The sequence below is a fragment of the Triturus cristatus genome, chromosome 8 (genome assembly GCF_964204655.1).
Source record: "Triturus cristatus chromosome 8, aTriCri1.1, whole genome shotgun sequence".
NCBI classification, from domain to species: Eukaryota; Metazoa; Chordata; class Amphibia; order Caudata; family Salamandridae; genus Triturus; species Triturus cristatus.
The window spans coordinates 1,544,410,553-1,544,437,023 of record NC_140591.1 but is presented as its reverse complement, the minus strand read 5'-3'; the positions used below and the strand labels follow the sequence as shown (position 1 = coordinate 1,544,437,023).

General features: G+C 46.7%; 1 protein-coding gene across 4 annotated transcripts in view; it reads right to left on the bottom strand.

Moving 5' to 3' along the window:
- The window catches only part of XNDC1N (XRCC1 N-terminal domain containing 1, N-terminal like), a 105,075-nt gene that overhangs the window by 31,499 nt on the left and 47,105 nt on the right, over window positions 1-26,471 (bottom strand). For all 4 annotated transcript variants that reach the window (XM_085623436.1, XM_085623435.1, XM_085623437.1 and 1 more), the window contains 3 exons: window positions 22,017-22,149; window positions 21,349-21,504; window positions 18,186-18,358 (listed from right to left, as the gene is read on the bottom strand). In XM_085623436.1, the coding sequence (XP_085479562.1) occupies window positions 18,186-18,358; window positions 21,349-21,504; window positions 22,017-22,149 (462 nt within the window). The remainder of the gene's footprint in view (window positions 1-18,185; window positions 18,359-21,348; window positions 21,505-22,016; window positions 22,150-26,471) is intronic.

The window sequence follows — 26,471 nt, the reverse complement described above, 5'->3', positions numbered from 1 at the left end:
GCAGTGTCTCCTGCTCATCCATGAAAGGTGGTCTAGCCAGGGGAAGGTTGAAGTTCTTAGGCGTGACAGTGCATGTGCCTCTGCTAAAGCTCCCCTAGCAAATGTGTACCATTTGCTTTCATGTGCAGTAAACAGCACTAAGGAAAACTCAACACTTGTGGTATACCACTATGTTAATATTTTGTGGCATTGCAGCGAAAAATTTCAAAATGCTTTTCTACTCTACATATCAGTCTGACTGAGTGGCACATGGGACGCTTGGCTAAAGGCCATTTGGGCAAGTAGTGCACAAGGCTGACCTATGTATTTATCGCAATTGAAAACAATTCAAGTTTGACAAAGTAGGAGTCCCTAACAAAGATCAAAAATTTCAAATTAGCACCTTCCTATTAAAATGACTATGGCAGTAACACCCAAACAACTAATGCTCTTGATTGCATATTATATGTACAAGGAACCAGAGCCCCCTCCCCGATTTATGCAGGATCGCCCCTCCTCGCCCTCTATAACGTTCTCATTTGCCTTTTTCTTATGTGGGAAAAGCCCATAAGCCCTTATTCTGCAGCATTCTTAACACACCACTGTTTCCAACCCTTCATTTATCCCAAGTCTGTGGCACCAATGTGTTTTTTTTTTTTTTACTCTCCTTCACCCATGAGATCCCCCTTCCTGAGCTAGTCAGACGAAGTCATCTATTCAGTGTTGAATGTATCGGAGTAAAGTACACTTAGGAGATGTAAATCTTTTGATTGTAAGGTCGATATCCATATAGATAAATACCTACGTGTACTGTAAGCAGAGTAAGCATCTGATCTTAGTGTAGTTCTGTAGCTTCACATGCTTAGCATACTCCTGCCATCTAGTGTTGGGCTCAGATATTTTTCCAAGTTATTTTTGTACAAAGAAGTCTTTCGAATCACAAGATGTGGTGGGAACTTCTTAGGTAACTATAACTCGCGCCTCTGTCATGCACAGCTAATTACCCCATATATTACAGCACTCATAACATGTTCTATAACATCATTGATATCACTGCAAAATTTGAAATGACATCATTGATGAAAAGATGGTGCAGAGTGGGATCGCAACTTACATTTACCTTAGGGCACAAGTTAAAGTTACTAGAGATAACGTTAAATCCTGATTTTGAGGAGGGTGTGGCTTGGAGCGTCAAGATGACAGTCACACTCTAAGAGTGCTCCGGACCCCTCCATCATCCGCTCTGGAATCCGCCACCATCAGCAGCCATCCATCCATGCAAATTGTTGCCAGCACTCCACTGCAGCCCAAAATAGACACCAGTGGCAAGGGAAATTAAAGAAATCAGCACGACGGCCGGTTTCCACCCGGACCTCTTGACCGCACCGGAGTCACAATGGTGGCGCCCACCATCTGCGGGGCTGGGGCCCATGTCCGGGCACCTTGGCGGCTGGTGAGAAGACGTTCCCGCTGCGAATTGAGCCCCCTGTACTGAAGGCGACCGGCAACTTGGGCGCAGAGTGGATTACCGGAGTGCAGACGAGATGCTGGGCCACAGGACTGCGCTGCGATCCAGATCCCCGGCGGCCCGGTGAGTGAGGGAACTGAGGCGAGATCTGAAGGCCTCCCTCCCCCCCAACGGAGGCCCCTGGACCTGGTGTGCGGATTTGGGGCTGTGGTGGCTCCACCCGACTGGCAAACGGGACTGGGGAGGATCGGCTGCTGTTATCGAGCAGGGGAACCTAGTGAGAAGGTGTCCCCCACCCCCTTTCACCAACACTAGGGTCATGCCGGGGCTCCCGGGGGCGCCCATAAAAAACGAGTTACTTACCTGTACACTATGGTTCTCCAGTATTATCTTTCATAGATTCACATGATTGTATCTTCCCTGTCGTCATGGTGGGAGTCTCTCGGTAACAGAATGACTACAGCAATACTAGAAAAAACTGCATAGCAAAATCCCATAGGGAATCATAATATTTGGTAACCAAACCTCATTATTATTTGGTCCAAAACTCAGCCAATCAGCTGCCAGCCCTGACATCACACTCCCCAGCAGATTTATCCTACCTCAGATTTCCAACCCCAAGTGAGAGACAAGGATATATCTAGAGAAAAAGGGGTTCTACCTGAGAAATGGGGAGGCGGGCGGGCCGCATGTGAATCTATGATAGATAATACTGGAGAACCATAGTACAGGTAAGTAACTAGTTTTTTCTCCAGTATTCAATCCTTCATAGATTCACATGCTTGCATCAGAATAGCGAGCAGTACTTATAACAAACTGCGTTTCCTGGATAGAACCCCAAATAGTCTGTGGGCTCTGCTCTTCTGTCTAGAATATGAACATACATAACAGTATTCAAAATATTCAAGAAAAAAATAATTAGTTAAGACGACATGTATACATTTGCAATATGTATACCAGAACATACATATATATATATATATATACATACATATACACACACACACACACACACACACTAGGGTGACCAGATTCTCAAAACAAAAAACGGGGACAGGTCATAGACATAGAAGTAGGACTACGGTTTGCAGTAACCATCGACATAAAGGTAGGACTATTTGACAGCTGCCATGGACATAGAAAAGGGACTATAATGACAGCTCCCTCCACAGACCGAGATGAAGCTTACAGACGACAAATCAGAGGTCTTTTATTGGCTGTAACCATTAATTCCATTTAAACAGACTTTGCCTCAACATTTGCTATAGTTGGTGACCACGGCTTTAGTGCTGGTGGCGCCCTGTGCGACAGTGTTTGTTGGCGCCCCCCCAAGACCACCTCCACCACGGATTCTCTCACTAGCACCCTTTAACAGTGACCAAGTCTCCATAACCACACTCTCTCAGATGCATTGAATTAGTTATATAGTGCCACTCATACCAGTGTAGGGTGTCCGAGCACTTCGCATCACACACACATTACACAGAGACAATCAATCATGCATGTGTAATCAGTGTATAGGAAATGTTACATAAGCCAAAGGACTAAAAGTGTAGGGAGTCACATGTCATCCATACTGGTAGGCAGTATAGTTTAAGAGTGCTTTGTGTGGAGAAGCACAAACGCAGAGTCGAAAAAGAAACAGCATGGTTGGGATTTTTCTTTAATAATAAGAATCGATTTCTAGCCAAATTATCCCTTTTTGCAACATTAATCAATGCTCTAATAATGTATACTTTGCAGTGTGTATGCAGTTCTAGGATGAAAGTTAATAGCTCACTATTCTATATCAGGACTTTAAGTTATAAATTGCAAGTAACAAAAGGATATCTCTTTTGAAAGCAGTAATCTGCTGATCTGTTTACATCATACGCACTCTGTAATCTACTTGGTACAGGTTCTTTGCAGCAGGCATGTTAACCCTCTACACTAACTTCACCAAAGTCAAAACCTCAACTATACAAAATGCTGATCTCTCTCCAGGAAGATTATTAATCACACGAGTTATCTTGACATTTATGTGAGGCCTGGTAATTGCTGGGGGTAAAGAAACGCTGCAGCAGGTGCTTCAAAAGCATAATAAACTTTAAAACACGGCGCCCCCAGGAAGCCAGCACCCGGTGCGGTGGCACTCGCACCGCCCTAAAGCCGGCCCTGGACACAAAGTACAAACAGGTTACTGTTTCTAAACAAGGATATAAGCAGGTCCTGCAAGTAGGCTTTTACAAAATAAAGACATTCAAAGACGCACCGCCATCAGTAGCTGTTGGAGCAGGAGCGCTGCATTAACAAAACAAAGGTATCTCTGGAAGCACCCTAAGTGACCGGCATTCAGGTGTGAATGTATGCAGATTGCATCCTTTGACTTCTCGGCCTGGAGACAGAGGTCACATTCAAAGGCTGAACCTCGCGCTGTGGAATGAAAGGAGCACCTCTCCCCACCCCCCATCCCATTCAAAGCCCGATTTCCCTTCCTGCTACAACGCTCACCTAAACGTCACGCTTTAATCAGTGCAAAGAGAGCATGCACGCGCATGCTCAAACAACCGAAACAAATGAAAAACCGGGACATTTGTATGTTTAACCCGGACACTGTTTAAAAACCCGGACATTTCATTGAATTGGAGAAAAGTGTTGGGACACGGGGACACTTCTCCAAAAACGGGGACCGTCCGGGGAAAACCGGGACGTCTGGTCACCCTAACACACACACACACACACACACACCTTGATAAATACCTTATTGAAATAGATGACGTAGAACTGCCTGTCCCACTGCTGCATCCTTTTTCCATGCTGCATCTAGACAATAGTGTCTAGTGAAGGTGTGCGCATTTTTCCACGTCGCTGCTCTGCAAATGTCCGGCAAAGACACCCCTGCAAATAGAGCCATAGAAGTTGCCATTTTTCTTGTAGAATACGCATGCACCTTGGCTTGTAAAGGTTTTCCAGCTTTGACATGACACAAGGAGATCGCCAAAGTTATCCACCTTGAAATACTAGATCTGGAGAGTGCCAGACCTTTCCTGGGACCAGAAAAGGCTACAAAAAAAGCTGGTTTGTTTTTCTGAAAGATTTTGTTTTATCGATGTAGAATTTCAAACACCGTTTAATGTCTAAAGAGTGTAGTGCTCTTTCTGCAGATGATGAAGGGTCTTTAAAAAATGTAGGTAATACCACAGACTCATTCAGATGGAAATTGGAAGGGACCTTAGGAATGAACTTTGGATTCGTTCTAAGGAGAACTCTATCTTGTCGGAATTGTAGAAAAGGTTCTGCAATTGAGAAGGCTTGGATTTCGCTGACCCTTCTTGCCGACGTGAGAGCTAATAATAAGGCCGTTTTTCATGAGATAAACTGTAAGTCCGCCTTATGTACAGGTTCAAACTGCGGTTTCATGAGCTGTGTAAGAACCGTATTAAGCTGCCAAGCAACTACTGGGCGTTGCACCGGGGGAAACATGCTGAAGAGCCCTCTGAGAAATTCTTTTATAACTCTGAGACCAAAGAGATGGGCGGTCAGGAACTCTCGTGTACCTTGAGATAGCGGCCAAATGCACTTTTATAGACATATGAGACAGTCCAGATTTAGCCAAATTTAAAAGATATGGAAGAATTTGTTCCGAGGCGGCGTGAAAAGGATGCAGATTTTTAGATGCACACCAATGACAAAATGTCTTCCATTTAGCCGAATAGGTTTTATTTGTAGAGATTGCTCGTGATCGTGACAGAATATCCCGGAATTCGAGGAATATTCAAAGATTGGAACTCATGTTCGTGAGGTTCCATGCTGACAAGTTCAGCAATTTCAAATTTGGATGAAGAATTTGACTGTTGTCCATTGTGATTAGATTCTGCACTAATGGGAATTGTATCCTGGGTGCCACTGATAATTTGAGAAGTTCGGAGAACCAAGCTTGTCGCGGCCATGCTGGGGCTACCAGAATCAAATGGCATGGTTCAGATTTAATCTTTCTCAACACTTTCAATATTAGCGGAAATGGAGGGAATACATACGCAAACGTCCCAGTCCAGCACATCTGAAAAGCATTGCCCCACGAACCTTTTTGTGAAAACCTGCTTGCAAAGTGTTTGCATTTTGAGTTGTGGCAATTCGCGAACAGATCTAGCGATTGAGTGCCCCATAGATGGAATACTCTGAGAAGCTGGCTTTGGTCCAATTCCCACTCGTGAGAAACATTGGGCGATCTGCTCAGAACATCTGCTCTTGTGTTGTCCACTCCTGGTACATGCTGGAATTGAAGTGATATTTTGTGAATAAGAAGCCACTTCCAAATTTCCTGCGCTTGTTTCGACAGGATTTTTGATTTTGTACCCCCTTGTTTTAGAAGGTAAAACATCGATGTTGAGCTGTCTGTTTTGACAAGTACTGTCGAATCGTGAATTCTGGGGAGAAACGCTTTTAAATCCCAAGAAAATAGCTTTTAGCTCCAGCAGGTTGATGTGAAGTTGCGCTTCGCGTTTTGACCAGTGACCCTGAATTTCGAGTTCTTGGAGATGCGCTCCCCAACCTTGTAGTGAAGCATCCGTCATCATCACGAAACTGTGACTCTGCGGTTCGAAAGTCAGTCCTTCTGTTAAAGGATCTCTGACCTTCCACCATGACAGGGCCTTTAGGATCTGAGGAGTGATAACTATCCGATCTTCGATGGATCCTTGAGACTGAATGCATGGTTTGTCTTGAAGAGGCCTCATGTGAAGTCTGCAATTGGGAAGTAGGGGAATACAGGAAGACATCATCCCCAGCAATGATTTGTAGATTCTCACTGAAACACACTTTATTTGCATATGCGACGCCAGGGTTAGGATTTTTTGAATACGCTCCTCTGAGGGATAATCTTTTGTTTCCTTTGTGCGAATTATAGCTCCCAGAAATTGAAGGGACTGCGATGGCATGAGGTGCGACTTTTCTAGATTGATTCTCAGACCCAGACGACTGAAAAGGTCCATACAACATTGTAGAGAGCGTTGGGTTTCCCTGAACGAAGTACCTTTTATGAGCCAATCGTCTAGATAAGGGAAAAGTTGGTGATCTTGAAGTCTTACATGTGCCGCTACTGGCGCCATACATATTGTAAAGACCCTTGGCTCCGACTTCAGACCAAAAGGCAATACTTTGAATTGGTAATGGCGCCCGCCACCATAAAACGAAGAAACTTTCTGCGATTTATATGAATTGGGACATGAAAATAAGCATCTAAGAGGTCCAGGGATGCCAAATCTCCCTTGCAGACAAGGAGTATTTCCTGCAGAGATAACATTCGAAGAGATTTCTTTTTGATAAATTTGTTCAAACCTCTCAGGTCCATTACCTGCCTCCATTTTGATGTGTCTTTTCTTTATTAAGAAGAAATGCGAATAAAAGCCTTTCCCTCGTTGAAGGCGCGGAACCTCTTCTAGTGCTTCCTTTGGTAGAAGGGATAACATTTCCGCCTTGAGGGCTGATAGGTGTTCTTGTTTCCAGCGTATAGGAGGATGATTTGGAGGCTTTTGTATGAACTCCAGGGTATGGCCTTGTTGAATTACGTCCAATACCCATCTGTCTGTTATCGACAGTCAAGCCGGATAAAAGGAAGAAAGGTAATGATTGACGTTTGAACATGTGGCGGGCGCTTTGACAGAGTCACGGTCGTCTATTAGATTGTTGCGATTTTCCTCTCGCAGAAGACCTCCCTCTGGGCTGTTGCGGATAGGTGTTTGAGGATCGAAATTGTTGAAGATTGGAAAATTGGCGATACCCGTGCTGATTGTATGGCTGGTATCTATTGGATTGGTAAGAAGATCTTTGATTATATTGTCCTCTAGATCCTCTTCTCCAAAATGACTGGAACCTGCCCTGCTGAAGCGACCCCAACGCATGCACAGTGTCCGTTTTGATACTTTGGAGGGCATCATCTATATGTTTTCCAAAGCGGTTCTCTCCGTCAAACGGCATGTCCACTATTTTTGCTTGCACTTCGGGTCTAAAAGAAGTGGCTTTAAGCCATCCTTGCCTTCGGAGTGCCACTGCACCCGCCATTTGCCTGAATGCCACCAAAGACAAATCCATCGCAATGTCTATGGATTTCGAAGCCCCCCTAGCTCCATCTTGTAAAATGGCGGCCGCTTCCTCCTTCTTATCCTCTGGTAGATGAGCCAGCAAAGGTGCTATATCTGACCACATCTGCCTATTATATCTACTAATAAGAGCCAACGCATTTGCAGCTTTAATGGAGGACGCTGCCATCACAGCAAAACGCTTCCCCGCACCATCCATTCACCTTCCTTTTTTATCCGGGGGAGCTGCAGAAGTGGAAACCGGATTTTTGGAGTGTCTTTTAGCAGCTTGCATCACTACAGATTCCGACCGCGGATGTCCAATTAAACAAGCAGGAGAAGATTCTGGGGCTCTATATTTTTTCTCTATCCGGGGTACCGAGGCAGCAACCGAAGCCGGGTTCCTCATTATTTTTAACCCCTCGTCCCAAATGTGAGCAATAATTGGAATTGATCTAATGGATTTCCGTGAATCCTCTTTGAAATCATAGAGAAAACACTCAGCTTCTTGTACCGGAAGCGGAGGCTCAAATCTTCTCTATGCTTTTTCCATAATGTCATGGAAACCTCCAATATCTTGTGGCGGAGAGTTCGCCGGTGATGGACGGCCTAGTAGGTAGAATGTACTGATCCAATTCATCCCCAACCTGATTATCCTGAAGAAGTTCCCCTTAGTCTGGTTGATCTGCATCACTCTCCTCTAAATCATCCCTAATTGTAACAATAGGAGGAGATTGAATCTTGAGTTGCAATGTTGGGAGGGGCTTGAAGTGGTTGAATTTGAGTAGGAGTAGATGAAGTTTGAGGTTTGAGTGTTGGCCTCAGGGAAACGTCGATAATAATCGTTAATCATGAGACGTAAGTCCGTCACTAGAGAAATTGGCATTGATATAGTTTCCGCTCTCATATCAGATTGAGCTTCTTCATCCTCCTCGTAGTCATATGACTGCTGAAAAGACGGATATCTTTTTGACTCTTGCACTGGACGATCCTGGAAAGAGAATACTTCCTGAACCTCCTGATATTCTTCATAGTCAGTCTCCTGGCTCTTTATCTGAAGTTGAGAAGGGCTATATATGGTACTCTTGACTTAATCGTCTGACTGTAATTCCAGCAGATTAGATGGAGGAAGCAGAGAAATCTTTGTCCAGCCGGTAAAATCTGAAGATTTTAGTCAGTCATCGACAAGCCCGTCAACGATGGAATAGACTTTAATGAAATTGTTGTCTTTGCCTTAGGAGGAGATTTAAAAGATGCCGTCGATGGAGCTCCCGTCGACTGAGTTCTCGTCGACGAGAAAATATTAATTATAGTCGACGAGGTGGTCGTCGACAGTAGTCGTCGATTGAGTCGTCGACGAGGTTGTAACCGGCCTAGTCGTCGACAGGCCTTTCTTCGACGACGAGGTCTTAATCGTCGACGCAGCTATCGTCGTCGATATGGTGGTCGGCGGCGGAGTCGTCGTCGCGGTTGACGTTTTCATTGAAATCAATGCCGGCGACGCCCCAGTCTTCGTCGACGGAGCTGAAGATACTTCTCTAGACCCTGAAGATTTTTTTAAGAGGGGTATGAGGAAGGGAAGACGAAGGAGCCTTTGTCTTTCGTTTTCTGCTTTTTAAGCTCTACCTTCTCCTCAGAAGTAGAAGATTTCCTTTTTTTAGATGATTGGGATTTAGTTTCCTCTTCAGAGTCAGAATCTGCCACAACAGTAGTCATGCCTCCCTGTCATGCAGGGTTTTCGCAGAAAAAGTTCTGCAATGCTTGCAGTCCTTCGGCACATGTTTAGGGTGAAGACAGTACAAGCAGTCCTTGTGGGGGATCTTCAGAAAACAGTCTAGGTTTCCCACAGCATCTGCAGGGCCTGAAGAGCCTCTTTTTAGAGCTTTCAGCCATAGTAAGCAAAATATGAAACCGCACCTCAAATCCAGAAGAAAGAACTTTCAGTTGAAAAGAGGTCAAAAGTTCACTCGGGAACAAAAACTGAGCAGGTCTCAGGGAGACGACTCCTCACACGAAGGCGGTTGGAAATCTGAGGTAGGATGGCTCTGCTGGGGAGTGTGATGTCAGGGCTGGCAGCTGATTGGCTGAGTTTTGAACCAAATAATGATGAGGTTTGGTTACCAAATATTATGATTCCCTATGTGATTTTGCTATGCAGTTTTTTCTAGTACTGCTGTAGTCATTCTGTTACCGTGAGACTCACACCATGATGACGGGGAAGATACAAGCATGTGAATCTATGAAAGATTGAATACTGGAGAAGTAATATCGCGTAATAAAGACTGGACTTGTGGCTCAGCCAGGACTACGGGGCATAGACAAGGTGATGAGCTCTGTGGCCGGCCCCCGGCCTTCGTGAATACGTGACGTGCAGGCCCGCCGGAGCGCAAGGATCACCCGCCGACCCAGACCTCCTGCAGCCCGGTAAGTGCAGGGGCCGAGACGTGCACCTGAGAGGAGGTCCTCTCCTGAATGGGACCTCCTGAGCTTGGTGCGGCCGCAGCTGCGATTTTGTGACTGAGTGGGTCCGGGGCAGTGACTGTCCCATTCAGCTGACAGGCAGGACTGGGGTGGTGAGGATCAGCTGCCATAACCGGGCGTCTTGTGAGAGGATTCCCCCCCCTCCACCATTTATACCCACCTGACGCAAAGGTTCTGCAGGGACTCACGGGGGCACCCATACCTACTACTGCAGGGCATAGCTGGACTTGTGGCTTGGCGGGACGGCACCCCGAGGGACGGCCGAATAAACACGAGGTAAGGTGTGTCAACAGCTGCGATTTCGCGCAGCGAGGAGCAGAGCGGAGAACCCACCCTCCCCTCCTTTAGCAGATCTTGCGGTTCCGACAGTTGCGGATATGGTGGCCGACGGCACACGCAGAGAGTCCGTAACTGCCTGATTAACCCCGGGTTGTCCCTGCCTTGCACCGCTGAAGCCTTGGATCCTTGGCCTGTCACCCTGATGGTCAGGCCTCGTTGGAGCTCCCCCTGCTGCTGCAACCGGCCGCAGAGGTGGCTCGGGACTGGTTTGGACCCTGCCCGATAGACTGTAGAGGATTCCAACTACAGAGAAGCTCACCCAACAATTGAAGGTCAAGTGAAGACCGGGGGGACCCGGGCTCCGCTGGGTAGTGTGCCGCTGAGCAGACCCGCTGTGCGGCCTGACAGGGGTCACACCCAGAAACCCACAGGCAGGGGAACCGGCTGTGAGGTCGCGCAGCAATGGGCTCCCGAGACACCACCCCCACCCCCCCCGCTTCCTGCCTTGTTGGGTCTCTTGATTCTTTATGCAAACCGCCCCGCTGGGCTGGTGTGATCACTTGCCTTCCCACCTGACTATCAGACGGATATACCTTAACCAGCAGCTGGGCGGTAGGTGGCAGAAAAAGGTAGCTGTTAAGCGAACGATCCCGGAATGATCACCTGCTCCGGCCTTACCCCGGACCACCTAACTCAGCCCTATGCACAGCATAGCAAAGCAGCGAAATAGACTGTACGTTGGAACTGGCCTGCCCTCATCCCGGCAGTGGCACAGCTGTGCTGCAGAGGGAGACCACCTCCGTCCACAGTGAAACTTAACTGATCGCCACCGCGGAACCAATCAGGAGGCACACAGAGACCCCCACCACCCTGAAGGACCAACAGTGATCCATGAGAGCACATACGCTACTTGAAAAAAAACAGCTGAAATACTCCAGGTGAAGCCACTTAACTTCTAGCAGTATTGCCACCATCTACTGATCTTTCCCGGACTTGCCAGCCATGGGGAAAAACTGGGGTCCGAAGCCACCTGCGACAGACTAAAATGGACCAATACACTGTCAATGAAGCTGGGGCCCAGCCCAAGGCCACGGGAGGTAACACTCGAACGAGTGGCAAACTTAACACGATCCGGCAAGCAATGTTCCCTCAAATTAATTTCCTCTGTGTGCGGCAGAGTAAGGTCTCTGTGCGCTGCAGCGAAGGCTATGTGCGCCAACAACCCGACCGCACTTGTAGACCAGGGCTTTAAGTGGGATGAAAAAACTGGGTGTCTCTCAAAGGGGCGTGACTGATGCAATTAAGGGCGTGGCTTAGCAATTAAGTTAAAAATCTGTGCTTAGCATAGTGTGCCACCAGACTGATAATTTGCTTCTTCTGTCATTGCATCCAGATATTTAATACAGGTAACATTACACCTACAAGAAGCCAGGAGTATTCGCTTTGTCAACAGTTGCTTGTGGCATAAAGTTATATATATTATTGAAAATGCTTCTGCTCTTGTGGTAGAGGTTGTGGTTTAATGCTCGAGCTGCCGACTTAGGGGATGGGTTTTGAGTCTCTGGTCACATTAACATCCTTTGATTCTCAGCAAATCAATTATTCTCCCCATGAATACAATTAATTAAATAAATCATGTAAATCGCTCCAATACCTTTGGGTTGAGTTAGCACTATATAAAACTTGCTGCATTTCTTTTCTAACTGCGGGGCTGATAGTTTGTCTTTTGAAAGAATGTTAAATTCAGCCCATGACGGACGCTGTGATCAGGGAAGCAACTAGACCCAAACTTCAGGAGGGGCTAATACTCCCAGCCAAGGCTGGCCCTAGCACTGGTCGCACACTGCAACTGTGGAGCCCCCTCCCCCTTATCCTCCTCCTCCATGAATTCCCTCACTACCACTCACCAACAATGCACCTCATCTCTCTCTATAGCACCTTTCAGACAAACATTTAATTTTTTAATAGCGCTGCCCTTAGTTTACTCACACTCAGTTCTGTCATCTGCATGGTACACTTTTTGTAGCAGGCACATTAACCCTCTGCGCTGTGTGGGTCCACGGAGATGGCGAGAGCCGCTTCGAGGAGGTCCCTCGCTGAACACAACACATGGGCCAGCATGTGGAGATAGTTGCACAATAAGTGCCCAGGGACAAACCCTAAACTCTGCCCTGTCAGCCGAGTTTTGCCACTCTACGTTTTGACAAAAACTCTGCCTGCCTCTGTGTAGCTGAGTTTAGCGGTGTCTACCCCTTTTCTATGCCTACGATATTTTGGATGTGTTGTACATTGCCCACTAGAGAGAGCACCCATATTGTAGACACAATATATACTGCATGGTTTTCAGAAGGACACAGCAGAGCTGCAAAGAACGCATTTCGCTGCAGCTTGAGCGACTAAGCGGAGATGACTCTTGTCTCTGAAGTCCTACCTGTCTGAGTAGCCAGCAGGCTGCTGTCTGGCTAGCAGCATGCCGGGCTCAGCTGCCAGGGTTAATTTTCCTATCATGTATTATTTATACAGCTGTGAGGAGCGGATTGAGAATCCGCTTTTGTGGAAGCATCGGGGGGGGGGGGGGGGGGGGGGGGGAGGGCTGAGGGGTGTTTATGAGAACATAGTCGACCCCTGTCAGCCACTGACTACCCTGTCGCCAGGCTCCTCCTGATCTAGTAAAGTAATGAGGCACCAGCAGGGGGTTAATCTGCACAGCATCACTGTGCACTGAAGGGGTTAACTTGTGTTTGGTCTTGAGGTAGCCAGGCATTACAGGTTTGAAACGGTATTCCTCCTCCACCCACCCCCAGGGACCAATGTACTTGCAGGGGGTTCTCCATCGAAGTCTCCTTGTGTGCTGTAGGGGTTAACTCTTAAACTAAGGGTCTGAGAAAGCAGTGCTTTGCAAAATTGGTCACTATCAACCACAGACCATCTTATCACCAGGCCCCCTGGGATTCTAATAACTATTCATGCACAGGCTGCAGTTTCCCCAGCCCATCTGACATATGCACTGTCATAAGGGCAGGAGCATATCCGTGGAAATATTAGAGTCTTGTTTATGTGGATCTATGTGCCAACCATCATAAAGCACTAATCAGCCTTGTGGTCAGCTGCCCCCAGAGGCTTACTGAACTAGTGATGCTCAAGTGTTGAGAGTCTAGACTCACTGTGCTGCTGTCGGGGCTAAATGTCAGATAATGATGGGAAGATGGCAGTGCACTGCACACTTGTGTGGTAATAGATGGGGTGTTTGTGTGGAAACTAGTGCCCTAGTCTTGTGCTGCACCTGCCTCTCCCTGCTGTGCAGAATTTAGCTGCTATGCGGAGTTTAGCTGCTGTTCTAAAAGAACCAGGGCACCAGTCATGCTCTGCAGACTTTTTGGGATAAGAGGTAGTGAAAACTAGGGCTCCGGTCTTGCGTTACACTTGCCTCGCTCTAGTGTGAAAGGGTTAGCTGCTGCACAGGGTCTAGCTTTTGTGCAGGGTTTAGCTGCTGTGCTAAAGAGAGAAGGGCACCCATTGTGCTCGGTGGACTTGTGTGGAAAAACAGGTGGTGAAAACTAGTGCTCGTTCTTGCATTGTAGCTCTCGCTCTGCTGTGCTGTGCAGAGGTGAGGTGAGGTGTAGGTTTTAGCTGCTGTGCTAATGGGACCAGTGAATAGTGCTCTGTAGGCTAGTGTGGAAACAGAGGTAGTGGAGAGTAGTGCTCCGGCCTTTTGCTGCACCTGCCTCACTCTGCTATGCAGGCATGGGATAGCTGCTGTGCAGAAGTTAGCAGCTGTGCTAAGGAGGCCTGTGCACCAATCAGGCTCTGCAGACTTGTGTAGAAACAGAGGTAGTGAAAACTAGTGCTCAGCCTTGTACTCCACCTACCTCGCTTTGCAGTGCAGGAGTTAATTGCTGTGCTACGGGGACCAGGCCGCTAGTCGTGCTCACAGACGTGCGTGGAAATAATGGAGTGCTTGTGTGTCAAAAGAGAGGCGCCCAATAACCAACCACATTATCCCAGCCCTTCCAGTGAACTAGAGTTGCACCTACATGTTGTGCTACCGAGGGGGTTAACTATTAAAGCGCTTTTAGCCCTATGGGTGTTGCAGCAAGTTTAAAAGCATAACGTGTGTTTCAGGATCCAGGATCATCTGAAAGCACACGCTTGTGCTTTTAAACTTGCTGCATTTCTTTTCTTAATGCAGCGCAACTGCGGGGCTGATTGTAGGCCTTTTGAAAGTATTTATGTTAATCACTGCGCCCGTCAAGGGCTGCATTGAACATAAATACTTTCAAAAGGCAAACAATCAGCCCCACAGCTGCGCTCTATTTAGAAAAGAAATGCAGCAAGTTTAAAAGCACGAACGTGTGTTTTCAGTTTGTTTGTAGACTTGATGCATTTCTTTTCTAAATAGAGCGCAGCTGTGGGGCTGATTGTTTGCCGTTTGAAAGTATTTTCTGTTAAATGCAGCCCTTGAGGAGCGCTGTAATTAACAGATACTTTCAAAAGGACCACAATCTGCCCGGCAGCCGAGCTCTAATTAGAATAGAAAGGCATGCAAGTGCATGAGCATTTTCTGCTTTTCGGCGCAGAAACGCTCTTCCGGGATGTGCTGTGTGTGTGCGCTTCACACACAGCACTGCACGTTCGGGAGAACAGAGGCGAGCGGGCGCCCAGGCGTGCACCTTACATGGAACAGTGCCTGCAAGCCATCACTGCCTCACAGGCCTCAGTCGAAAACGAGATCGGAGAGGTTCGAGTCGATTTGGCCCTGCTCCGGCAGGACCTCCGCAATTCAACAGCCCGGATTACTGAAACCCGCAACTCCATGGTCGAAGACGATGTTCTAAGCTTGAAAGAACAAATGACCCGCCTACAAACCCAGGCCAAAGAACTCCATAGGAGGGCAGAAGATGCAGAGAACAGGTCCAGGATAACAACCTGTGTCTGGTGGGATTCCCGGAGGGCACAGAATACAGACCGATGGAATCAGAGGACTGGATCAACTCATGGATGCCCAAAGAAACACCATCTACCTGGTTCGCGGTAGAGCGAGCACATTGCTCCTTGGATAAAAAAAAACACCCCCCTGGTGCCCCACACTGACCAGTTATAGCCAGGATCCTCAACTTCAGAGCCAGAGATTTGATCCTGCAGTAAGCCAGAAATTGTAAACTACCAAAACCACACTATCATATTATTTCCGGACTATACTAGGAACGTCCAAACGCAGAGACGTTCTTATACAGAAGTTAAACAAAAGCTCTTCACCCTCAACCTGCAATATAGACTACTTTCTCCAGCATGGCTGCGTGTGGTCTTTCAGGACAAAACGCAATTTTTTGACAACCCGGAAGCAGCCTGGACCTGGCTGACGGAACAACGTCCTCTTCGACTTGCGTCTCTGGCTTCAGGGACCCAAACCGGAGCGGCCACTAACCCTGCTCCACGAAGAAGACACACAGTCCCGCAGGGGTCGGAAAGCAGGCGGGCCAGATCAGGCTCACCAGTGACCGAATTCCTGACCTCCCAGCATAGAGTCCTGTTCCGGGATCTCACCTTCCTCAACACTGCGGTTCCCGAGATCATTCACCTGCAGGGAGCGCTTCATCAAAAATTATGGTCATGGACTCCGATCTCTCCCGCAGCCCGGCTCTCCCCAGCTGAAGCTTCTGAAGAGCGCCAAGAACAGAACCCGACAAACTGGATTGTGCTCTTGTGAACAATGCGGAGACACCATATTAATCAGATACTTCTGCCGATTTGTAATCTGATCCTATAAAGAGAGGGGTCCACCACATTACCTTGACTCTAAGCATTCTAGTTTTGTTTATCTCCACAGTTATAGGGCGACAGATGCTTCTGTTCTCAAAGTATAGGGTGGGGGCGAGGGTTGGGGCCGTTGTCCCAATTTACCAGTTTGTTCAGCAACTCAAGGTTCACAGCATCTCAGCTCCATGCTAGCACGACAAAATACCACAAATCGCACACCAACAGGCGAGACCCATAGCTATCATAATTCAGCCTCTAACACGTGCATCACAGAACAGACTCCCAGGGCCCTGAGAGCTTCTCACACAGATCACGACGCAATGATAAACAGATGGAACTCTCTCCGGATAACGTCGTGGAATGTCAATGGCCTACTAGACAGGATCAAGCGGATCGTAGTCCTGCGGCATTCTCAAAGAGACGCCCCGATATTCTCCTGCTCCAGGAAACCTACCTCATAGGTGAAATACTCTCCTTCCTACTGCACGGAACAATGGTGAGGGGGGGCGGAGGGGGGACGACTTTAACGGTCATGCACCCCAGACTTGACACCACAGGGGCCCCCTCAGCCGCACGTATCTTACACGCCAAACAGTTGGTGGCCTGATCCGAAACCATGGGTATCTGTGATGGGTGGCAGTCCTGGAACCCGTGGGAAACCCAATACACCCATACCTCAGCAGCACATCACAATCTCGCATCGACCTGTGGTTCATGCAGGCGGGTAAAGCCATGATCCATGGATTCGCCAAGAGCCACCTTAAAGCCCAACGAACAGCGCAGGACAGTAGACTCGCGCTCCTTGAATCCCAAGCGACCCAGCTCGAGAGAGATCCATCTGGAGAACCAGATGAAGCCCAGTTGCACCAACTGACACTTGTGCAGGATGAAATGAGAGATCTCACTAGACTCTGCAAAAATCCTATGGAGGTACTCATTGTGCGGGTATATGGTTGGGGTGGCAAATATGGTAAAATACTACATAGATTAATATCTTACCCCTTAGCAAACCGGATAATCCTGGAAATCTGTGACCCAGAAGGAAATACTCACCGCTCTCCCAAGGTGATGGTCCAAACTTTTGCAGATTACTACTCAGATCTATACTCCACCCGGAAACTAGAGCTCTCACTGACAGAGCTGATCGCTCTAGAAAACATTCATCTCCCCAGGCTCAATGCAGTGGAGTCAGATGGTATGGAGGGTCCAATCACATGCGAAGAAATACAAGGTGCCCTTTCGTTGGTCACTGCCAGCAAAACCCATGGCCCGGACGGCTACGCACAAGAATATTACTCCGATGGTCTGACCCTGCTTATAGACTGAGCTCAAAGTCTTAGGCCTCTCTCAAGTTCAAACTATGACGTGCGGATCTTCCATCCTTGGGGATCTGCGCACAGTGACCAGAGCAGTCCTTCTGGCCAGGCACGCCTCCCTACGACACACCCAATGGAAAGACAAACTGACTCCACAAACACCCCTTTGGCAGGGTACATGGTTGCGAGGTGGGGGGCTTTGAGGAATTTAGGGGCTGGTACCTTATCGGCATCTCACAGCTTGGAGACGTGTGGGTTAGTGACCATATTCATTCCTTTATGGACTTACAAACCAGACACTTGCTTCACCCGTCCCAGTTTTACAAATATTTGCAACTCTGCCCTGCCCTTGACGTGCATATAAAGACTGCTACATCACTTCCCGAACACAGCCCCTTCGAAGCTCAGATCACGATGGTTAACCTGGGGAGAGGGGGAATCTTACGTACTTATCGCTCCTTAACTAATAATGGTCCTACTTCTCTTGACCCATTGAAAGCTAGGTGGGAGTCTTGGTTGGGTGAGATATAATGAACAATGAATCAAGCTTAACATACCTCTTGGTGGGGTTGAGGAATATATAGCACCTGCAGTATACTTACAGTGCTGTACCCAATTTGAAGAACAAGCTAACTATTCTATTGCATATGTAGGTGCTCTTGGTGGAATAAAGCTTGAAGCACATGCAACATTTTAGAAAAGCTGCTCCATGTAAAATGACATGATGCCTGTAGTCTTATTTGGGGCGTTACATCTGGGACAGCAAGGTGTCATTATGCCTGGTGTGCATATTGCTGTGGTATGTTCTTTTGTATGGTGCGCGGCACTTGTGTGCTGCCTAAGAAATACCTGACTTTTACTTGGCCCAGCAGCTGCTGTATCATCATCGTCTTCACTTTCTTCTGGTGGGGTGTAGATTCGAAGGAAGGATAGACCAAATTGGCTGCGTTTGTTGAAAGGCTGGCTGCATGTCACTCGTACTCTATCCCATTTTTCACTCATCGCCTCAGGAAGAAAATCACCTAAAAAAAGAAGAAACATTGAGAATGAACCAGAATACACTTTGCTTAATGCAAGCTTTCATTAAAATGCAGTATCATAATCAGAAGGAGAACAGAGGCATTCTAGAATCCAATAGCCATCTACATAAGCATAGAAATCTCCCTCGACTTAATAGCTGCTTCAATCCCACAACTCAACATAACCAATAAGAAATCACTGAAACAAGCAGGAATCTCGAGAGAAAACATTCTGGTACTTCCAGTGCAATAGACATTTCAAAAACATGATATCCTAGCTGTTCTGAGGACCTAGCAAGAACCTCCAACCAGACAGCCATCCCTCATTCTGTAGAGTAAAGAAAATATTAAAGATCTTTAACAAGAAACAGGCAACTACAAGCACCCTTATCTCATATCTAAACACTTCATCCCAAATAACCTCCCACAAGCAACTATGCCTTGGAACGCCCCTCACTAATGGGCCTTCTGTACTTCTAAAATATTTCAAACCAACGGACCTGTCCTAAACTTTGAGCCAACTAAAGCCTTCCTCCTAATCCCAAAAATGTGGAACCAGTGAAAAATTAAACATGCTCTAGCCTTACATATATCTCAGCCCTCAACCCAATCTCTCATGCTTTTCATCTCGTACCTGCCACCAGTGGGAGTCCTAGCATCTAAGATCAACGCTGTAGTGCATTAAGAGCCTGGTTTTGCCATTTTTCACACAAACACGGAGCACCGATGCCCTCCGGTTTTCTAAATCTCAAGCAAATGAAAAATAATGTTTTTCCTCTGCTGTGGTTCGCTACTACCTACCCAAAATAGGGTCATCCAGGCAGCTCTGCTAGGAACTTGGCTAAGAATTAGCCAAGTACCTCATTCAAAATTTTAGACTGATTTCACACCAATTCTCCACAAAACCAAAAATCAAATACTACACCTTTTACCTAGATTTATAATGTAAAAACATAATACATCAACCCCCAGGCCTGTACAAATCTTGGTGATCACTGGCATTGCAAACGTTTTCAGACACTCCCAACTAATCCCCGTATCTTTGAGCCCGACTTATATGGCCAAAAAATGAATCCAATAACATTACATTTTACCCTCAACTCACACAGGTTTCCACATAATTTTTGCACACTTTATTTATACAGAGTAGTTTATTAAAACCTATAATCCATTAAATAAAGAGGAAAAAACCATTGTCAGTAACATCAAAAACACTTCACACATTTTGAACTAGTTGTAAATCTAATCTTACATTTGGGCCACAAAAGTACATCTTCTGCACACATTTTAAAACAGTCTGCAACTTCCAGGTGATACCCTTAACACCCTGCTTAGCTACCGACACGAGTAGAGGTACAAGAAAAATAAGTAAAGAACTAAAAAGAAGTCCAAAGATACCTGAACTCAAACAAGCTCTTGTTCACAACCCCAAGAATCTTCTGAAAAACCATCCTCTTACATATTAGTGTGGATCTCTTGCTAATAACCTTCGAGAAGATCATCAACACTTCTATTGTAAGTTTACTTCCCAGGAATCACTTCTGCTCCATAACACACTCCATCTCTGACCATCTCCAAATTTTCTGTACCTTTGGACCAAGGATATAGTCCTAATTCTCACACTACGCAAATACTGTAAATAAAATATAGGAAAACTATTTGGTGGAAGATTCTAGCTCCCGACTGCCCATCCTTCAAGCACGCACGCAACTACCGAGCAACATTAATGTTTTTCCCTGTAAATATAGCAGATTGGCACTTCTAGCTATTCTTATGCATTAGCTAACACAAATCAGTCACAGCAGGCACTATTCATAAGTCTCTGCAACCAACTCCAAAGGAGAAAATAATATTAAACCGCAAAATAGGCAATCTTTCTCGTGTCCCAACCTGATCTACTCACTCCCCCAAAATCAGTACTTTTTCCCCAAAGAGGAAATTTCATATAATCAAGAACATAAGGCGCACATAAAGCTAAGGATTATCATCATCGACACACTGAAATATCAAGCCACCAGCATTTCGCCTGAAGTTTCCCTAGAAGAGAAAGAAACATTTGAAACGTACTTATGCTCAAGTCAACAATTCTCCGCCCTTATCAATTAAGAATGGATAGTAAAGGAGATGATAGGAGAGGGTGGGGGAGAGAGAAATAGAAAGGTATTGGAAGGGAGATCCATTACTTTCCAGCCCATGGCTTCTAAAACCAGACCTCCCTATCTCAAAAGCACCCACTTAAAAGGTTCAGGCACCATCACAATCAAAGCAGACAAAACTATGCTAGAACAGGGAAACTAATCAGCAGCTGAACTACGTACGGTACAAAGCCTACAAGCCAATTATTTCTCCATTCCTCTTGCAAATATAACTGGGGTACACTCGCCTAAGTGTTCTTGCCAGAGGATTCTACTCTCCCTACCAAAGGTTTTCTCCGGATTATTTGCAATTATTAACTCCTGGGCCATGTCTTGTGACTATAGTCTGGAAACATGAATACCTCCACCCTTTATCATATTCCTCTCATGTTCACTCAGAGTGGCAAAAACCAGGCCACTGCCGTGTCCTTCATCTGTTGCTTTCCATGTGAATAGCATCCACATATGTAATAACAGTATGAGCCCAGTGATATATAAACCTAAACGAAGATCTGCAGGCAAGTAAAGTATTGCTGCAGAAACACTAATCCAGTTCTGACATGGCTCAGTGTCTGCGATATTCCCAGTGCCACCAGAAGATTCAGACTACATTCAAGCAGCATGGGGAAAAACATTATTCCAATTCAGGGGAGAAAAAGTAACACAGGACATACTGATGCAGTAACCAAAGAAATACAAACCATGCGACCACGAGAATTAGTATGGTCACATTATACTTGTGAAGTAGGAGTGGTGGTCCTTTGTAGGAATCAATTAAATGCTCCGCTTTCAAACTCATTGATGATGCATCAGAATACAGTCAAAGGACAGCATTGTTTCTCCACGTACTGCATTTACCTTTCTTGAACATTCGAACACCAGTGCGATTCTTCCCCATCTTAGCGTCCGCTGGGGTCATGAGCGTAGTGGTAGGAAGCAGAGTGATAAAAGGCTGGTCCACAGGCCAAGATGAGCGGCCCACATCAATCTCCAGGAAGGCAGACCCACAGTTCCCTAGATGTGAACAACATCACTCACGATAAATAAACCTAATGCAAGACGAGAAGTTCCCAACCCACAGAAGTAACAAACAAACCTTAGCAGTCGGATAACCCGCTAATACATTTAACTTGCTACAGCAGTTTGCCCCTCTACTTCACAGCCAGAACCACCAAGTAAGAATCCGCACTGATCGCACCTGTTCTGAGCCTACACAATGCCCTCCAAAGCAAACCCCAACAAACAGCCCTCACTGCAGCAAAGACTGCCTATCGAGGTCAGGCAGCACAGGACATAAAGAGGTGGGAAAGAAGTGTGTGGAGGGAGTGGTGTTATTAAACGCTGGCTGCAGCACATCCATATCGCATGGCTTCCACTCTCCTGCACTTTACAGGCGTAGGACGGTCAGAAGAGGACACTGGGCTACAAATAATGTTCCTGCTGGTACAGTGTGTTTGTATCAGTCTACACAGATCACTGTAAGAGACTGCCCTACCATAGCATCATTGATTTAATCCTTGCAGTACCTATGTCAATGAAGCCAATGTGACTGGCATGTTCCAACTGTAGCTCTACTTTTAGATGCTGGTTGTGGTCTTGGGGACAGCTTAACCAGGGGTGGGTCCCACTCAGCAGGTTCTCCACTGGGTGCTTCGGGTCCTGGTGAGGTGAAAAATGGACATGTGAGCATTTCAGGCCAAACGCATCTCACGCAGAAACAAATCTACAACTATTTATTCTGCAGAGGATGATGCTATCCATATGCTTCCAAAAGCTATCTGTGTTCTTTCACATTTCTTGCTCATTATATACAGGAATAATATTGAAAAATATTAAACTAAATACAAAAAATCTGTTGGCAGAAACAAAGGCCAGCCCTATACACCACAACTTTGAAAGCATAGTGAAAGAAAAAAAAAACATGGGTGGCACATCCTTCTCCGTTCAAGCAGCCCAACTATGGAACTCGCTACCCCAAACATAAGAGCCACGGATAACCACCCTATCTTCAGAAGACTACTCAAGAGTTGGCTCTTCCCCACATAACCACCATACACAAACAGAAAAATACAGCAGATCACTGTGTATATAAACATTTATTTGAACTATAGTTGTGTACCTACATGTGTATTGCTTTGTATAATTGTGATGATCATGTTTTTAAAGATATAAATATTTGTGAATTCTGCTTTAACAAATATCGAATATGCTACTTACCAGTATGCATCTGTTCTTGGCATGTAGGGCTGCTGACATTCATATCTGTGCATAGATCGCCGCCTAGTGTTGGGTCCGGATGTATGTATGTATTTATTTCTTGTTAAGCGCAGCTGTCACCCAAAGGGTATCCTGGCGCTGAGACCCCATCAAACCATCGAAAGAAGTACATTACATTGCTCTTGGGAACAGGTAGGTCTTAAGATCCCTTTTAAAGGCGAGCAGATCTTGACTACTCCTCAGTGCCAGAGGTAGGGAATTCCATTATGTGGCGGCCGTATAGCTAAAAGCACGGCCACCCATCCTTACTCTAGTAATCCTGGGTGTCCTCCCCAGGAACGCCGATGAAGATCTCAAAGGTCGGACAGTTTGATACCATGAGAAAAGATTCTGAAGTGGAATTGGTCCGAATCCATGCAACGCTCTAAATACAAGGCATAACGCCTTGAAAGCGATCCTCTGCTGTACCGGCAGCCAATGTAGATCAACTAAAGCTGCAGAAAAAGAGGCAGAGCGTGGTCGCGACAGAGCCAGTTTCGCAGCCATGTTCTGAATCCTCTGCAACTTAAGGATCAAAATTTTAGGAGCTCCCAGAAGTAGTGCGTTGCAGTAGTCTAACCTACTGAGAATGGTACTACGCACTACCTCTGCTCTAGCACCTTGAGGGAGTATTGGTAAAATTTGATGATTGGATGATTGCACATTGTTGTCCTGGAAGAGTCTTCGAAGTATCACGAGATAGGTGGCTCCTCCCCTGGACTACAGTGCGCATGGGCATCCTCTCCATCCTCAGATTGTTTTTCGCCATTGTGGCAGTGATGGAGTAGATACGGTAAGTGATGACCATGCTATACAGTAATTCTGAGTGCTGCAGCCGCTACAGGCGCCGGGGAGGAGGGTGGGCGATATGAATGTCAGCAGCCCTACATGCCAAGAACAGATGCATACTGGTAAGTAGCATATTCGGTTCGAGGCATGTGGGCTGCTGAATTCATATCTGTGCATAGATTATATAGCAGTCCCTCCATTAGCGGCGGCTGCCCGTGCCAGCTGCAGCAGTCTGAAAAAGGGTCTTGAGAACAGCCTGTCCTACAGCTGCCTGCTGTTTTGAATGCACATCTACACAGTAGTGTTTAGTAAATGTATGTATAGTGGACCATGTGGCTGCTCTACATATTTCCTCTAAAGGAATGTTCCCTAGGAAAGCCATGGACGCCCCTAACTTTCGTGTTGAGTGGGCTCTGGGAGGAATCGTTAATGTGCGTTTAGCTTTTTCATAGCAAATTTGAATACATTTAACGATCCATCTGGCTATCCCTGCTTTGGAAATGGCGCTGCCCTTGTGTTGTGGAGAAAAGGCAACGAACAGTTGTTTTGTTTTCCTAAAATCCTTTGTCCTGTCTATATAGTACGAGGGCCCCCTTTACATCTAGTGTATGGAGCATTCTCTCTGCGACATTTCCTGGATTTGGAAAGAAAACAGGCAGTTCAATAGTCTGATTCATGTGGAACTGCGATATCACTTTAGGCACGAATGTGGGGTTGGTACGCAGTACAACCCTGTTCGCGTGAACCTGTATGAATGGCTCTTGAATGGTTAGTGCCTGGAGTTCACCAACTCTTCTCAACGAAGTGATTGCCACTAAGAAAGCTACTTTCCAGGTGAGGAATTGAATCTCACATGAATGTAGAGGTTCAAAAGGGGGACCCATCAATCTGGTGAGGACCACATTCAGGTTCCACACCGGTGCCGGTGGGTGTGTTGGAGGAATCACTCTAGTCCCTCCAAGAAGGCTTTGATGGCAGGCACTCTGAATATGGCAGGCACTCTGAATAAAGAGAGGTGCTGCCTGTTCTGAAGATAGGCTGCTATTGCGGTTAGATGTATACGGATGGAGCTGTATGCCAGATTGCATCGGTATAAGTGTAACAGGTAACAGATGATGTTCTGAATGGATGCATCCAGCGGATTAATGTCATTGTTGTTACAGTAAATGACATCTTTTCCATTTAGCCGCATAGCAAGCTCTGGTCGTGGGTCTCCTGGCCTCCTTGATGATATTCATACATTCTGGAGGTAGGTTCAGGTAGCCAAACTCTAAGACTTCAGGAGCCAGATCGCCAGGTTCAGCTGTTGCGGATCTGGGTGCTGAATTTCGCCATGGTTCTGTGTTAAAAGTTTGGGTGTTAGCCGCAGCCTTTGAGGCGGCACCACGGAAAGTTCTAGCAACGTGGTGTACCATGGCTGGCGTGCCCACATTGGAGCAACCAGGATGAGTGTCATTGAGTGTTGCCTTAGTTTGCGCGCCACTAGCGGTAGTAATGGCACTGGGGGAAAAGCGTACGCAAATCTGCCTGGCCAGTTCATCCATATCGCATTGATGTAGCTCCCACTCGTGCATTTGGTGGCTGTGTCTGCTGAGCAGATCCGCCTTTTGGTTGTCCTTGCCCGGGAGGTGTTCTGCCATGAGGAACATGTTCCTCTGAATGGCCCACTTCCACATGCTCTGAGCCAGATGAGACAACTGTGGAGAGTGTGTTCCTCCCTGCGTCTGTATGTAGTACATGGCAGTCATGTTGTCCGTCCGGATCAACACGATCTTGTTGCACAGGTGTAATTTGAATGCCTTCATTGCCAGGAAGATTGCCATCAGTTCCAGAAGGTTGATGTGCATCTTCTGTTGCTGTGTCGTCCATAGTCCCTGCACTGTGTAATTGAGTACATGAGCTCCCCATCCCTGGAGAGACGCGTCCGCCGTCAGTATTATTTGTGGAACAGGCTCTTGGAACGGTCGGCCCTTGCAAAGGTTTTGTGGATTCCACCAATGCAGAGAGTTGTATGCCCGACCGCTCACCAACACTAGGTCTTTCAACTGTCCTTGAGTCCGATTCCATTGACGTGCCAAGCACTCCTGAAGCGGGCGCATATGTAGTCTCTCGTGCGGGACTATGAAGATGCAGGAGGCCATCATGCCTATCAACTGCATGAACACTCGCGCTGGAAGAGTGTTGAGGTCTGAACTTTTTTTTATCAGCAGTTGCATGCTGTTGATTCTCGCTAAATTCGGCTGAGCTTTGGCAGCCAGAGTGTCTATGGTCGCGCCCAGGTACTGCCGTACATAGGCGGGTTGAAGATGTGACTTTGGATAATTTAGTGAGAAACCCAGACTGTGAAGAAGGTGAATGGTGTGGGATATGTGGCTGGCACACTGCTGGGCTGACTTTGCCTGAACAAGCCAGTTATCCAGGTAAGGGAAGACATGAATGTGCTGTCTCCTTAAGTGTGCAGCCACTGTCGCGAGGCACTTGGTAAAGACTCTGGGCGCCGTTGTGACCCCGAACGGGAGTACTTTGAACTGATAATGCTGATCCTGAAGAGTGAACCGGAGATATTTTTTGTGTGATGTGTGTATGGGTATGTGGAAATACGCATCCTTCAAATCTAGTGTTGCTAGGAAGTCTCCCTGACTGAGTAACGGCAGAACCTGCTGGAGGGTGAGCATATGAAAATGCTCTGACAGAATGTAGTGGTTGAGAGGTCTGGTATAGGTCGGAGAGATCAGTCCTTTTTTGGGGATTAAAAAGTACAGAGAGTACACCCCTGACCCTCGCTGTTCCACTGGCACAAGCTCTATAGCTTCTTTCTGCAGCATACTTAGGACTTCTTGCTGCAATAATGTCAAGTGCTCTGCGGACATAGGACGGTGTCTTGGTGGTATGTTGGGTGGATTGGACGTTAATTCCAGACAATAACCGTACTGGAT